The 17,303-nt window shown below is 40.4% G+C and overlaps 1 protein-coding gene across 7 annotated transcripts in view; it reads right to left on the reverse strand.

Annotated features, from left to right (window-relative positions):
• Positions 1-604: 604 nt before the first annotated feature.
• gigyf2.L (GRB10 interacting GYF protein 2 L homeolog) overlaps positions 605-17,303 on the reverse strand; it is a 101,346-nt gene continuing 84,647 nt past the window's right edge. For all 7 annotated transcript variants that reach the window (XM_041563449.1, XM_041563448.1, XM_041563447.1 and 4 more), the window contains 6 exons: positions 11,469-11,693; positions 9,474-9,682; positions 5,693-5,847; positions 4,287-4,447; positions 4,081-4,207; positions 605-3,108 (listed from right to left, as the gene is read on the reverse strand). In XM_041563449.1, the coding sequence (XP_041419383.1) occupies positions 3,041-3,108; positions 4,081-4,207; positions 4,287-4,447; positions 5,693-5,847; positions 9,474-9,682; positions 11,469-11,693 (945 nt within the window). In that variant the 3' untranslated portion in view covers positions 605-3,040. The remainder of the gene's footprint in view (positions 3,109-4,080; positions 4,208-4,286; positions 4,448-5,692; positions 5,848-9,473; positions 9,683-11,468; positions 11,694-17,303) is intronic.

Below are 17,303 nucleotides of genomic sequence, written 5' to 3' on the forward strand. Positions count from 1 at the left end.
AATCGCAAAGTCTTTATTAAGAAATAACTTACCGATATTCTGCTTGCGCTCCTCTTCAGAAAAGGTGACACAGTGACGATCCATCGTGCAGCGATCAATTTCTCATCCCTGGCTATCTCCTATAGAAGGCAGGGGGAAGAAATGGAGCGTCGCGCAATGAATCGTCGCCTTCACTGAAGAGGAGCGCAAGCAGAGTATCGGTAAATTATTTCTTAATACAGACTTTGCAATTTTAAAGTTAAATGTGTCTTTTTTTTCCGTTATATACAATGTATTTTTCATTTTTTTTTTTTTTTTTTGATGTTACCGGTCCTGGGGATCTAAGGCAGCTAATTTACATATTGGTTGCTCAGTCCCACCCAACACTGACTGAAAGCAACTCCAGCCTGAGCGCCGAGTTTAAAGGCTGATCTTTAAAGCAGACTCTTGCAAGGAATTCCATTCTAGCATGTCCCACACTGTATAGGAAGGAAGCGTGAGGAACACCAATAATATCACATACTAGAGAAATGATGGGCTTCCTTTGCCAAACTGTCGGCACAAGTGAATCACAGAACACACCAAACCCAGAATGGAGGGGAAAGAAATAACCTTTGAGTGCTAGTAAGGTGTAAAATAAATTAGGTTTTTAATACAGTTATGTCTCTAGGAGCTTTTTGATTAATTTAAACTATAATATAAAGCAAAAAAAATCCATATTTATGTATTATGACTTTGTTCTCCTGAGCTGCATCATCTTATATCCACCTGGGTAAAGGCAACCAAAAGGTAGTAGTCTTCATTTAATTTGTTTGATTTGCATGCACAATAACCCATAGAATTCAGTTAGTCGTCAAAAAAAGGCAAAATATTCGGGTGGCCCTAGGATCAGCATGGCCTAAGGAGGCAGACTGACTGACTGAAGCCAGCAGCTTTAGTAAAGCTTTGGTGGAAATAGGGTGAGGGTGTCAGTTCGATTGTCCATATTGGATGGAGGAAGATGGTGTATATCTCAGACATCTGATGCTTCTCTGCACCAACCCGGCATTCACCAAGCAATAAGGCATCCAAATCAGATATGTGATATAATACAACCAGCAATTTATTGAGGTCAGGCTTGGGCTCCCCCCAAGTCACTGCACACTGGGGCAAAACTTTTGAAGTCATCTGGGAGTGGTGTAAACGTAAGTGTGCTTCCTCCCACCCACACCTTTTCTGTATCTGTAAATGGATATACAAAGCAGAGGGAGCGATATCGGCTAGAATCCATCAAACAGCCCCAAAATTATATACATAGTTGCAACAAACTGTACATACGAAAGGAGTGCTTGTCTCCCGCTGCCCCCCTCTGCCACATTTTCCAAAGTCTCTTAAATGGGTTGTTTACATTGTGGACAATAAAGCCAATTTAACAGCTCATGTCAAACGTTTTGGTAATTTATCTTTATTACTTAAAATGTTTGCTTTCAGAGACACATACCACAGAAGTGATGGATCATCTCTGCAAAAACTCTCTCAGTTCTCTTCTCTTTTATGGGTTCGCCGACACACTCTGTGTAAGAGATGCAGGCTGCCAAATAAACAAGTTCACCACTGAATCTGCACTGCACATGCCCCTTCTCTCCTGCTTCATTTACATATCTTCAACTCCATTGGCTGGCAAGATTCAGCCAATCGGATCAAAGATATCCTAATGAAGCAGGAGAGAGCAACTTTTCAATTGGTTATTTTTTTTTATAGTTTTTGAATTATTTGCCTTCTTACTCTTTTCAGCATTCAAATGGGGTCACTGACCCCCATCTAAAAAAAAATAAATGCCCTGTAATGTTACAAATGTATTGTTTTTGCTACTTTTTGTTACTCGTCTTTTTGTTACTATTCATATTCAAATCAATGCATGGTTGCTAGGGTCATTTGGACCCTAGTAGATACAAATAGCGGAGAACCGAAGAAGCCGGTTTAAAATAGTAAAAAAGTCAAAATTTAGTTAAAGAACATTAAAATATCCAAAATTACAGCTTGACGAGTTTTGTGGCACCCTGCCACTTCATCAGAAGCTGCTGTAATTTTGGATATTTTAATGTCCTTTAATTAAATTTTTACTATTTTAAACCAGCTTCTTCGGTGCTCCACTATTTGTATCTACTAAGGACATGGACTCACTACATGGGATGGCGGTGGACGTTTAGCACGCTGAAGCATGTGGATGTCCGGTAAGTGCTCCCACTAAAATCTTTGTGCTGGTCATTTGGACCCTCGCAACTGGATTTCTGAAATTGCAAACTGGAGAGCTGCTGAATAAAAACTAAGTAACCATCTCTTACACATAGCCTGTCCCACAATCACAGAGGAGAGAACCGAGATTTTTGCAGAGACAATCCACTATTATTGCATGAAAGCAAACATTTTAAGCAATAACGATAAATTAGAAAAACGTTTATGACATGGGCAGTGAAATAAGTTTTATTGTCCAAAAGGTGAACAACCCCTTTAAGAAACATAAAGCTGATGAAAAGGTATGGGTGGGGGGACTGGAAAGTGGACAGGTCAGTGTAAGGACAGAAGGGATACATATCCCATCAGCTTTATGCCTACACGTTCTCCAGTAGTGCAGAGAGTAGCAATTCACTGTGTGCATTGGTAGAGCTGAAAGTTAAAGTTCCATACATGCCCTGTCACTAAATCCACAGAGCTACACCCCACAAGGCAGTGAGGGGAAGATTCAAAGTCCCACCCATAAGCCTCCTCTCTCCACCTAATAACGGTGGTAAATTAACAGACCGTACAAGTCTCTGAAACGAGACCCAGTGGTACTGTGATGGAGGAGGGTAAGTTCCCCTTAACTCACTCTTTATCTGCTGAGGTAACAACCCCATCAAGTTGCGGCAAATTGAAGGGATAGGGAAGCTCTGCAGCTGCCGGAGGTTGCCCCGTGATGACCCCAGCAAGACCTTAAGAGTGTGTGTTGGGGGGACAGGTGGAGTTGAATTCAGCTTCCTCCCTCCAGAGAAGCCGATGGAAGGGGTGGGGGTGGGGGTTTCCCCCAACCCCTACATGATGATCAGTAATCGTCCAGAGATTCAATCTCTCCCATGTTCAGTCTCTCCGAAGAAGCATTCACAGAAAAGCCTAAAACAAAATAAAGATAAAATAAGTTCACCTAAACTAGAGTTACAGAAGGCCTGACTGCAATGGGGGCCTATCATGCAGATACATTTAATGCATTCATTTGCAAATGATGTGAAGAGAGAAATGACATCGAAATAGTACTATATATACAGGCAACAGCTAAATGAATGTAAGATGAGAGGCAACAAACTGTATTAGCTATGGATCAGGTGGAGATATTCACAGGACATTGAGGCAATAATGACCTCCTAAACAGAGCTCTTTGGACATTAAAGAGATACTGTCATGGGAAAAAAATGTTTTAGTTTTTTTTTTCAAAATGAATCAGTTAATAGTGCTGTTCCCGCAGACTTCTGCACTGAAATCTGTTCTCTAAAGAGCAAACTGATTTTTTTATATTTAATTTTGAAATCTGACATGGGGCTAGACATATTGTCAATTTCCCAGCTGCCCCCAGTCATGTGACTTGTGCTCTGATAAACATCAGTCACTCTTTACTGCAAGTTTGAATGATATCACCACCCTACCTTTCCCCCACCTAACAGAACAATGGAAAGGTAAACAGAAAACAGATCCCTGGTAGATCTAAGAACAGCACTCAATAGTAAAAATCCATGTCCCACTGAGACTGATTCAGTTCCATTAAGTAGGAGAAATAACAGCCTGCCAGAAAGCAGTTCCATCCTAAAGTGCTGGCTCTTTCAGAAAGCACATGACCAGGCAAAATGACCTGAGATGGCGCCTACACACCAATATTACAACTAAAAAAAATACACTTGTTGGATTAGGAATGAATTTTATATTGTAGAGTGAATTATTTGCAGTGTAAAACAGTTAATTTAGAAATAAAAACTACATCATAAAAATCATGACAGAATCCCTTTCTGTTATAAAAATTCAGGACATAGAAACAGCGGTAAATGTGATGTACTAGTGAAAAAAACACAACTTTCCCCTGGCAGAGACTCTTACCTAGCAAACTGGGATCAGCTCGAACCATCTTCTGCTTCTTTTTCTTGCGTCCTGCGCATTGTGCAGCCTCTAGTGTTGTTTGTTGAGAATTAGCTTGACTTGTCTGGCATGTGACCCAGGCTACATCCTAAAAGCAGAATTATGATATTTATCGCGATCACTGATCAGAAACACCAAGCTTTTAAACAGATCAGCCAGCGTAGTACCTGTTGAGGACGCGGCTGACTGGTTTTCTGCTTTGTCCGGCGCTCAATAAACTGTTTTGAGAAATCCTTTGCTTCCGGGGTATCTCCAAGATAGGCACGGACATAATCATGTACCTCGTATGGAGACTCCACTTCACGCAAGAACGACACAAACGTGGGCACTGTGTGTGGAAGGGGAAAAAGTAGCAGCATCACAAATGGAGATTGAACGTAATTACTGGACATAAATGTGAAGAATGCCATTCAGAAATGAACAGGTAAAACCAGAAGAGACAATCTTGATACAATAAATGGAGAGAAACAACAACAAAATAATACGTGGATAAAGACTTACAGAAGTAGTATCCCCAAAGATGAATGGGTAGGGTATGTTATCTAGTGAATAAAGTAACCACTATTGTAAAATATAAGGATATTATAAGTCACAGAGGAGTTCCATGCTTTTATACAGGTCATGGAACTCCGAGGTTACTTCTAATATCCTCATTTTCCAACAAGGGGTACTTTATTTATTGTAATACACAAGTTTTAGGAGTCATGTGACAAATTACATCACTTCTCACCGTATATAACTCATGACATCACTAGTCACCGTTTATAAGGATATAATTTACAGGATATTCATGGCTCTTGTGTATTATATATGAATATAAACTACTGCATCCTAACGTATTCCCAGCAAAACTATCATATTTACTAGAGAAGCTCCTGACACTTTTACAAAAATGTTCCTTTAGCGTTCCATGAACTGTATAGAGGTGGTCCTAGAGGATTGAGGTGTCCTGAGCACAGGCATTAAATAAACCCTAAAGGGAATATACGTTGTAGCATTATCTGAGCCCAGAGCAGGAACCTCCACTCTTGGAACAGCCTCTTTAAAGTGGTGGTTCACCCTTACGTTAACTTTTAATATGTTATAGTATGGCCAATCTAAGCAACTTTTCAATTGGTTGTCATTGTTTATTTTTTTAATTATTTTCCTTCTTCTGACTATTTCCAGATTTCAAATGGGGTTCACTGACCCCATCTAAAAATAAATGTTTCTGTAAGGCTACAACTGTATTGTTATTGCTGCTTTTTATTCCTCATCCTTCTATTCAGCACCTCTCCTATCCATATTCCAGTCTCTTATTCAAATCAATGCATGGTTGCAAGGGTCATTTGAAACCTAGCAACCAGGTTTATGAAATTGCATCTGGAGAGCTTCAGAATAAAAAGCTAAATAATTTAAACCACAAATCACGAAAGCCAATCTCAGATTGTTTCAGAATATTAATCTCTGTATCATATTCAAAGTTCATTTAAAGGTGACCAACCCTTTTCATAATACCTTTCTCTAAGGCTTCTTGGTGCTATGAATCAGTTTGATCAGGGATGTTAAATGCAGAATAAAAGTAATCACTCACCATCCAGACTGTGTGCAGTGTTGATTGCATGCATTGTCTGTTCACACCACAGGGTGAAACCATCCTGGCACTTGTTTGCACCCTGGAAAAGTCTGAGCAACTTCTCTTCTTGCTCTACTTTCTTGCTTTGACGGCTGTTGGATCCGGCTGATTTACTGTGGAGACAGAAAATATTGATGTTACATTTGTACTGTGATAAAAGATAATGATAGCCATACACACCAGAAGCTTAGGGGAAGATTTATTAAAGGGGAAATAAAGTCTAAAATAGAATAAGGCAAGAAATGCTGTATTTTGTATACAAAACAAACATGAACTTACTGCACCAGAAGCCCAATAAAAAAATGATTTATGCTTTCAAAGTTGGCCACAGAGGGTTATCGTCTTGTAACTTTGTTAAACATCTTTGCAAGACCAAGACTGTGCACATGCTCAGTGTGGTCTGGGCTGTTGCTTAGGGATCCTCAAATTATCAAAACAGCTCAAACCAAATAATATCTGCCAGAAGCCGATACAGCAAGACTGATTAATAATCAGAATATTCAGACTGCACCGAGTCCTGTGTTGTCATGTAATCTAATGTGGATTTTAGTTTTTGTATTGTTTAATACAAACTTTCTCCAACTCTCCAGAACCAGTGGCTGCAGCAAAATAATCCTCCAAATAGAATCACAGTTATTTGTTTAAATCTGGCTCCATGATCTTTGTCCCTGCAGTTGTAGTTGGAAACCGTAAGGGGATGTAAAGGAAAAAATAAAATCCAATACAAATCTCTACACAGTTGCCGACTGCTCTACAGGTAAACAAACAAAGCTGCTTGAGTTCTGCATGGCTGGGAAGTAAGGCGGGGGCTCCCCCTGCTGTTCATAAGTATGATTGTTTCCCTGCTCAGCAGTTAGGGTCAGGTACGCATTTTCTAATTAAAGTTTATTGGAGATAGGTTTCATTTTAATGAAAGTAAAAATTGGATTTTATTTATTTGCCTTTACATGCCCTTTAAGGGTCGAAGTGAAAATTTAAATTTTCTAATTTTTTTTGGTCAAAACTCTCAAATTCGAATTGTGAATTATTCAAACTGAATTCGAGCAAACAGATTTTTATTTCGATTTCGAAATCTGACAGGGGTCTAGACTGTCATTTTCCCAGCTGTCCCAGTCATGTGACTTGTGCTCTGATAAACTTCAGTCACTCTTTACTGCTGTACTACAAGTTGGAGTGATATCAACCCCCACTCTTTCCCCCCAGCAGCCTAACAACAGAACAGTGGGAAGGTAACCAGATAACAGCTCCCTAACACAAGATAACAGCTCCCTGGTAGATCTAAGAACAGCACTCATAGTAAAATCCAGGTCTCACTGCGACACATTACAGTTACATTGAGTAGGAGAAACAACAGGCTGTCAGAAAGCAGTTCCATCCTAAAGTGCTGGCTCTTTCTGAAAGCACATGACCAGGCAAATGACCTGAGATTGCTGCCGACACACCAATATTATAACTAAAAAAACAAATACAGTTGCTGGTTTAGGAATGACATTTTATATTGTACAGTGAATTATTTGCAGTGTAAACAGTATAATTTAGAAATAAAAACCACATCATAAAAATCATGACAGAATCCCATTATATATAGAGTTTAACAGATGGGACAATTTAGTACAAAATGTAAAACATTTTGGTATGGCTGAGCGCAGAGGCTCTATTTCTGTTTTCTGCATGTATTATGTGGTTGTACCCTCATCGCACCCCCTGGGTTCACATTTAAACATGTTTAGCAGTGAACACAACTTTCCCTTTTGCCATTAGCTTATTTTAACTTCAGCGCTCTGTTAATGCAGTTTGGGGAAATACTGGTAGGCATTGCAATGCTGTACTATAATTAAGTGCACCGGGCAACCTGCAAGGCTGGCAACCAGAAGAGAAAATTGCTGTTTTTCATATTCAGCTTTGTCCCTTGTGCAGACCTTGGCATAAACCCATCCCTCCTTCTCCAGAGAGCGCTTTAATAAGGTAAATACCAGAGGTTTTTTTGGATGAAAAAGAGTAACCCAATATAACAGTATTTAAAAAGCAATAGAAAAAAAGTAAACACGTTACAACGGAATTTCTAACTTAAGCTTCTCCACCAGTGACTGAATTTTAATGAACAAACTCACGTTGCCCTGATTTATGTTTTCAGACGTCCACACTATCAGTTTATTATATGGCCTTCATGTTCTGATTTGTTGAAATGCATTAGAACATGAAAGCACTGTAAAAAGGTTCACATACTTTGAAAAGGTAGCAAACTGCCTATACTTTAATGGGGTGGTTCACCTTTAAATTAGGGATGCACCGAATCCAGGATTCGGTTCGGGATTTGGCCTTTTTCAGCAGGATTCTGTCAAATCCATTTGCCTGTCTGAACCAAATCCTAATTTGCAAATGTAAATTAGGGGTGGGGAGGAAAATCATGTGACTTTTGTCACAAAACAAGGAAGTAAAAATGTTCTCCCCTTCCCACCCCTATCTTTCACGAAGGATTCAGCCGAATCCAAAAAAGGGGATTTGGTGCATCACTACTTTAAATTTAATTTTAGTATGTTATAGAATGGCTAATTCTAAGCAACTTTTCAATTGTCCATTTTTTTTCTCTAGTTTTCAAATTATTTTTTAACTCTAACTCTGACCCCATCTAAAAAACAAATGCTCTGTAAAGCTACAAATGTATTGTTATTGCTACTCTTCATTACTTATCTTTCCACTATTCATATCCCACTCTCCTATTCAAATAAATGCATGGTTGCTAGGGTAATTTTCACCCTAGCAACCAGCTTGCTGAAACTGCAAACTGGAGCTGCTGAAAAAAAAGCTAAATAAAAAACCCACAAATTATGAAATAAAAATCAATTGCAAAATGTCCCAGAATATCACTCTCTACACAGTAAAAGTTAATTCAGGTGAACAACCTCTTTAAGACCATTCAACAGAAAGAACAGTAGGAAACGTAAAAAGTAAGAAATTCATTATGATATTCTCACTAGTAATTATCCTAGGCTAACAATAATGCTGGCTGGAAGGATTCAACTCCGTTATAAGCAAAGAATTTTTAAAAATTATTTGCTTTTTCTCTGTAAATAAAACGGTACCTTGTACTTGATCCCAGCTGCGATATAATGAATCCTTATTGGGGGGTGGGGAGGAAAGACTTTTGGGTTTATTTAATGTTTACAAGATTCTGTAGTAGACATAAGGGATGAAGATCCCAATTACAGAAAGATCTGTTATCCAGAAAACCCCAGTTCCCAAGCATTCTGGATAACCAGTCTCATACCTGTGATCACATTTTCTTTTGTGTAACTAGCATAGGGGCTGTAGCGGAGCACAGAAGGGACACTGGTATCTGTTAAAGGTATACGGTTGTGATTTCTATAATTTTTGGTATGATATGATTTCCAGTAGATTTGGCTGTATCCAAGGCAGAATCACGGGTTTGATGTCCTTGAACCAAAATTTAGTGCAGGTTATTGTTAGGGATGCATTACTATTACTATTATTATTTTTGTTACAAAACAAGGAAGTAAAAAATGTTTTCCCTTTCCCAACCCTAATTTGCATATGCAAATAAGGATTCGGTTCGGTATTTGGGCAAATTTTTCACAAAGGATTCGGCCGAATCCAAAATAGTGGATTAGATACATCCCTAGTTATTATAGTATTTGCTACATTCTATAGCCCCCCAGCAGTCAAGCTTCCAGTGATCTGCAGATTTCAAAGCAAAGAGTCCTTTAGAAATATCTCATACCTGGCATTGTTCTTACTCTTGCTGGTGGCATTTCGGGGGGCGACCTCCTTCACTGCATCATCCCAGAAACCGACACTGGAACCCTTTACTTCTGCGCTACTCCAGATGCTGCTCATGGAGTCAGATGACCACTGAGGACTTAAGTTGTTATTTAAAGATCCCCATACTGAGCTTCCAGAACCTCCAACATTGGTGCTGCTAATGTGATTCTATAATATAAAGTGCAAAGAAATTACAAAAATATAAAAGAATAAGTCATAATATATAAGAAGTGAATTTTATTTGCTGAACTTGTAGTTTAAGGGGCTGATTTATCAAGGGGCTGACTTGAAAATGTAAATTTTTAAAGGGATACTGTCATGGCAAAAACATTTTTTTTCAAAATGAATCAGTTAATAGTGCTGCTCCAGCAGAATTCTGCACTGAAATCCATTTCTCAAAAGAGCAAACACTTGATACACTTCAATAACTCTTTACTGCTGTACTGCAAGTTGGAGTGATATCACCCCCCTCCCTTTCCCGCCCCCCCAGCAGCCAAACAAAAGAACACTGGGAAGGTAATCAGATAGCAGCTCCCTAACACAAGATAACAGCTGCCTGGTAGATCTAAGAACAACACTCAATAGTAAAAACCCATGTCCCACTGAGGCACATTCAATTATATTCAATTTTGAAATCTGACATGGGGCTAGACATTTTGTCAATTTTGTAGCTGCCCCAAGTCATGTGACTTGTGCCTGCACTTTAGGAGAGAAATGCTTTCTGGGAGGCTGCTGTTTTTCCTTCTCAATGTAATTGAATGTGCCTCAGTGGGACATGGGTTTTTACTATTGAGTGTTGTTCTTAGATCTACCAGGCAGCTGTTATCTTGTGTTAGGGAGCTGCTATCTGATTACCTTCCCATTGTTCTTTTGTTTGGCTGCTGGGGGGCGGGAAAGGGAGGGGGTGATATCACTCCAACTTGCAGTACAGCAGTAAAGAGTTATTGAAGTTTATCAGAGCACAAGTCACATGACTTGGGGCAGCTGGGAAATTGACAATATGTCTAGCCCCATGTCAGATTTCAAAATTGAATATAAAAAAATCTGTTTGCTCTTTTGAGAAATGGATTTCAGTGCAGAATTCTGATGGAGCAGCACTATTAACTGATTCATTTTGAAAAAAAAATGTTTTTCCCATGACAGTATCGCTTTAAAGTTTTTTTTTTTTATATTGAGATTTCTCATACTCTGGCTCTTTAAGAACCTGAATTCAACTATTCGCCACCTAAAACCTGCCGAATTGCTGTTTGAGTCAATGGGAGAGGTCCAGGGATCAATTCTGAGTTTGCAGCCTTCCTGACATTCAAGCTTTTTTCAGGGAAAAAACTCTAATCGAGTTTTTATAGTTCAAAACAAATTAGATTTAAGTTTTTGGGTTGATTCCATTCATCCGAGTTTAAAAAATTAAATTTTTTAAATAATTTAAGATTGCTCGAATTTCACAATTTATGGGAGTTTAGGGGAGTTTTTAAAAACTTACATGAATTCTACCTTTGATAAATGTGCCTCTAAATTGATTTCCAAATAGAAGAGAGGGATGGTGGTTAGCACAGCTTTTCCAAATGATATGTGTCTAATTCCTTAATAGTTGCTCTGTGCTGCAACTGCTGCTTCTAAATTGATGTTAGTGTCGATAAACACTTACATTTTTTTCAGTTCTTTAAATAAACTAACTGCTCGGTGCCAGATCAAGAGATGTAACAAAAAAAAGCCCCATATACATTAGTCTTGTTGGTAGTTTCAGTCAATATTGATACCAGAACTTTACTTAAGAGTAAAAAATACAAAAGACAGAAAAGACTCAAGAATGTGTGCTATGTAATGTAGAACTCTCTGAAGGAATGCTGCTTCTTTTTGAAATTCAGCCAAAAAAAGTGGCTTCACTGCCAACCAGCAGACTGATTTGATTTTGGCACACAAGAGAAGGGACCATGACAGCAAATAAAGTGCTCACATTTACTACAGGTGCCACGGGCACAGATATATTCGCAGGTCTATTCCGCACAGGCTGCTGTTGGTTATTCTGCATCTGTCGGGCTTCTTCTTGCTGGATCTCCAAGAGAGATTTTGTGTTGCCTGTAGGTTTGCTCACTTTTCCCCAGCCAGGTAATTTCTGTTGCTGCTGTTGGTGCTGCTGCAGTGCTTTTAGTTCCTGTTGCTGGCGACGATGCTGCTGTTGCTGTAAGGCAAGTGCACAGTTGTTATACAGGTATAGGATCAGTTATTCGGAAACCCGTTATCCAGAAAGATCCAAATTATGGAAAGGCCATCTCCCATAGACTCCATTTTATCCAAATAATGCAAAATTTTTAAAAATTATTTCCTTTTTCTCTGTAGTTATAAAACAGTACCTTGTATATGATCCCAACGAAGATATAATCAATCCTTATTGGAATCAAAACCAGCCTATTAGGTTTATTTAATGTCTACATGATTTTCTAGTAGATTTAAAGTGGACCTATCATCCACTCATAAAAGCTGTATAATGAAAGCCCTATGCAAATGAAACATGAAACACATTCTTTTTTTTCCTTTAAAACGTACATACCTTTTATAAGCTAATTTAAAAGTTTCAGCTGTCAATTATATATTGCCAGCCCCTCCCCTATGCCTCGTGCATAGAGGCGGGGCAGTCACTTTCTATTCAGTACTTCCTAGATGTCACTGCACTCCTTACATTCCCCCTCCCTCCTCACACTCTCTAATTGTAGGGTACCGTGCATAGGCATTACGTCTCCCATTCTGGTGCATACCCAAGATTTTGGGTTACACAACTTGCTTTGTCATAAAATGGCACCTGCCTGCTTACTATGATTAGGTATACCAAGACTGAAATAAACAACATTTAAATAACAAATATGGTGTGGATAAAGTTTATTTTGCTCAACTAACACGATAATAAAGAATTTGGAATACTTTCTAAGGGCGACAGGCCCCATAAGGTATGAAGATCCACATTATCCAGAAAGCCCCAGGTCCTGAGCATTCTGGATAACAGGTTCCATACCTGTATACATAAATCCAACAGCTGATCCAGCATTGATAAAAATATAAATATGAAGAAGCGATAAAACTGATCAAGTTAACCTCTAGTCTCTTTCAGATGCCCAGGAGGATGGGCTTGATGATTGTGTTCTGCTAATCCAATGGGGTGAGGGGGAATAAGAAGAAAACACTGAGCAGGAACTCTCAAGGACCAATCTTCCAGGCAGACTTTTCAGTTAAAAGGTACTTTATTTATTCTTGTGCACTAGGATACAACCTAACGCGTTTCGTATCGATAGGATACTTAATCATAGGCATCCTATGATTAAGTATCCGATCTATACAAAACACGTTAGGTTGTATCCTAGTGCACTAGAATAAATAAAGTGTCTGCTCAATTTTTCTATACGGTTACCGCTCCCTCAGCTGAAGGTTCAGGGACAAACTTTTTTTTTTTTTTTTTACCAAAAATTTGGGACACTGTGTAAAATGTAATGTGATGATTTGAAAATCATTTAAACCCTATATTTAACTGAAAACAGTGCAAAGAGAAGATCTCAAACATTGAAACTGAGAAAAGGGGATTTTGTGTTACTCACCGTTAAATCCTTTTCTCTTCAGCAGTCTGTGGGACACAGGGACCATGGGGTTTAGCTTCTACCTTCAGGAGGCAGGACACTAGAACAAAAACTGACTCCGCCCCCTTAAGCTATACCCCCTACTCACCGCAGGGGAGCTCAGTTTTGAATTAACCAAGAAGAAATAGAACTCCATAACTATATACAACAACCACTTGATGGCGAATAACAGTCTGAGGAATCGCTTCCTGGGCGGGATGCCCTGTGTCCCACAGACTGCTGAAGAGAAAAGGATTTAACGGTGAGTAACACAAAATCCCCTTTTCTCTTGCAGATATCTGTGGGACACAGGGACCATGGGGACATACCAAAGCTGTCCCAACTAATAGGGAGGGAGGAAGCGAGGCCGAAGTCTTTAAACTACCGCGGCCTGTAATACCTTCCTCCCGAAGCGTGCATCCGATGCCGCAAAGACCTCAAATTTATAGAATTTTGTAAATGAATGGATAGAGGACCATGTTGCGGCTCTGCAAACTTGTTCGGCTGAGGCGTGATTCCTGAAGGCCCATGAAGTGCTGACACCTCTCGTTGAATGGGCTCTGATGAGTATTGGAGGAGTTTTTCCTCTGGCCACGTAGGCGCGTCTAATAGTTTCTCTTATCCATCGGGATATGGACGTTTTAGATGCCGGAAAACCTTTGCGTATTCCTGAATGAATGATGAACAATGAAGATGATTTTCGAAATTCTTTGGTTCTGTCTAAATAAAACTTGATGGCTCTTACAGGATCTAAGGCATGCAAGGCAATCTCCTTAGCTGATTTAGGATGAGGACAGAACGATGGTACTGTGATGTCTTGGTTGATATGAAAATCCGATATGACCTTGGGTACAAATGAAGGAATGGTGCGTAGAACTGCTCGATCCTGATGAAATGTCAAGAAGGGAGGTTGACATGATAGAGCACTCAGTTCGGATACTCTGCGCGCTGACGAAATAGCTAATAAAAAAGCCACTTTCCAGGAAAGCCACGCCATAGGAATGGAAGCCAAGGGTTCAAACGGAGGACCCTGCAATGCCGACAGCACCAAATTCAGGTCCCACGGAGGAAGAGGATCTCTATATGGAGGAACTATATGAGTTGCTCCTTGTAAAAATGTTCGAATATCCGCATTAATTGCCAGCTTCCTTTGAAACAGAACCGAAAGTGCTGATACTTGGGATCTTAATGATGCCGGAGACAGTCCCTTATTCAAACCAACTTGAAGGAATTCTAAAATGCCAGGAATTGAACAGTCCTCAAAAGGTATTCCTTTTTGAACACACCAATCTTTGAAACAACGCCACACTCTGTAATAAGTCTTCGACGAGACTGGTTTCCTTGCTGCTATCATGGTCTTTATTACCTCTGAAGAAAACCCCTTTCGTTTTAGCACTAGGGTCTCAATAGCCATGCCGTCAAATTGAGCATCTTCGAGTTGGGATGTACTATGGGGCCTTGAGATAGTAGATCTGGTAGATTCGGTAGTGGCCATGGCTCCTCTCTGGACAGATTTATCAGATCGGAAAACCATGCTCGTCGAGGCCAGTGTGGTGCTATTAGAATCACTGTGTGATTTTCTCTTTGAATTCTTCGAATTAACCTGGGTAGCAGAGGCAGAGGGGGAAATGCGTAGCCTAGTTGGAACTCCCATGGAGCCGTCATGGTATCCACTGCGAGTGCTAGAGGATCCCGGCAACGAGACATGAATTGTTGTACCTTCCTGTTTGCTCTTGACGCCATAAGATCTATGTCCGGAATTCCCCATCTTTCTGTGATCAAGGTGAACACTTCGTGCTTTAGAGACCACTCTCCTGGATCCAATGTCTGTCGACTCAGATAATCGGCTTCCCAATTTTCGAGGCCCGGAATGTATATTGCGGATAGAGTTGCATTGTGTTTTTCCGCCCACGACAGAATTTGGCTTACTTCCTGGAGTGCTTGTCGACTGCGAGTACCTCCTTGGTGATTCAAGTAAGCCACCGTTGTCGCGTTGTCCGATTGAACTCGGATGGCTATTCCCTTCATTATCTGTTGCCAATAACTGAGAGCCCTCCTCACCGCTCTTAGTTCTAGAATGTTTATTGGCAGTTGAGTTTCTGCTGATGACCAAATCCCCTGAGCTGTGAGTGTGCCGAACACTGCCCCCAGCCCTTTAGACTGGCGTCCGTGGTGAGGATCCGCCATTGGGGATCTGCAAGGTTTCTCCCTTTGGACAGGTTGTTGCAGTTCAGCCACCATGTCAATGACACCTTGGTCTTGGGAAGTAGAACAATTCTCTGAGACAGATTTGTTCGGTTCCACTGTGTTAGAATGTTCCATTGTAATTCCCTGAGATGGAACTGCCGCAAAGGGAACCGCTTCTATTGTGGCCACCATGGATCCCAGTACTCTCATGGCAAACCGAGCAGTAGTGTTCGGAGTCTTGGTGAGACGTCGTACCAATGCTAAAATACTCTCTATCCTGTCTTGCGGCAGATAAACTTTCTGTTTCTTTGTGTCGAAAATCATACCTAAAAACTTTAGTTTTTGGCTGGGAACTAATTTTGACTTTGTGGTATTGATTATCCAACCCAAGCTTGTCAGTGATTGCATCACTTGGGCCAGATTGTTCTGTGCTTCTTGGTGAGATGGCGCCTTCAGAAGAATGTCGTCCAGATAGGGCGTAATGGATATCCCTTGTACTCTGAGAGAAGCCGCCGCTGCTGCCATCACCTTGGTAAAGATCCGTGGAGCCGAGGTTAGGCCGAATGGTAGTGCTACGAATTGAAAATGTCGTCCTAGGTAAGCAAACCTCAAGTATTTCTGATGGACTTGGAAAATCGGGATATGAAGATACGCGTCCCGGATATCTAGTGCGGCCATGAACTCGTTCGGTCTCATACTGGCAATAACTGAGCGTAGGGATTCCATCTTGAAATGAGCTGGTCGAATGAATGTATTGAGCTTTTTTAGGTCTAATACTGGTCTGAAGGAGCCATCCTTTTTTGGCACAATGAAGAGGTTTGAGTAGAACCCTCGAAATTTTTCCTTTGGGGGAACAGGTACAATGACTTTTTCTTGTACTAGATTGAGTACTACTGCGAAAAAGGCTTGTCTTTTTTGTGGTTCTGTTGGCACTCTTGACATGAAAAATCGAGATGGAGGGATGGAAGAAAACTCCAGCTGATACCCTCGGGATACAATTTTTTGTACCCAAGAATCCTGAGTGGTTCTTCGCCAAACCTCTTGAAAGTGAAGCAACCTGGCCCCGACTGTAGGTTGCAGACTGAGATCGATTTGGTAGTCATGCTGAAGATGACTTGTCTGACGGCTTTGCCTGGTTTCTTCTGTTCTGCCAGTTGCTCTTGAACTTATTCTGGAATCTATTTTTGTTTCCTGAAGACTGAGGCTGGAAGTCCCTGGAAGTTGAAGTCTTGGTGTAGCGTGGGGAACGAAAAAATCGTCCTTTCCGAAAAGTAGACCGAGGTTTATTTTGGGGAAGGAGCGTGCTCTTGCCCCCTGTGGCTTGACTAATAATTTTATCCAAATCAGATCCAAACAGAAGTTTTCCTTTAAATGGTAGAGTGGTAAGAGATTTCTTTGATGATAGATCTGCTGACCAGAGTTTCAACCATAAGGATCTGCGTGCCGCCACCGATAATGCTGAAGTACGCGATACTACTTGGGCTGCATCAAGAGATGCCTCACAAATATAATCGGACGCATCCTTAATTTGTGAAGTGATGTCCAGAAGTTCTTGTCTAGGTCTTCCTGAAGCAATATCATCCATCAAGGATGAAATCCAAGTCTGAAGAGCTCGGCTTACCCATGCCGTTGCAAAAATGGGCCTTAAGGATTCTCCCGATGAGGAAAAAATGGCACGCAAAAGTCCTTCCAACTTTTTGTCCATAGAGTCCTTGAAGGACGATGCGTCTGGAACCGGCAGAGCTGTATTCTTAGACAGTCGAGAAACCGGAGCATCTATAGATGGAGGAGAACCCCATTTGTCAATATTTTCTTTTGGAAACGGATAAAGTCTTTGAAAACGACGATTAGCCTGAAATCTCTTCTCCGGTTGTTCCCACTCGGACTGAACAATGTTGTCTAGTTGAGGGTGAGAAGGAAATATTGGTACCGATTTTTTCTGACGTTTAAACATTAACTGAGAAGAATCTGATGAAATCTCAGATTCCTTGAGATCCAAG

Source organism: Xenopus laevis, chromosome 5L (assembly GCF_017654675.1).
Source record: "Xenopus laevis strain J_2021 chromosome 5L, Xenopus_laevis_v10.1, whole genome shotgun sequence".
Taxonomy (NCBI): Eukaryota; Metazoa; Chordata; class Amphibia; order Anura; family Pipidae; genus Xenopus; species Xenopus laevis.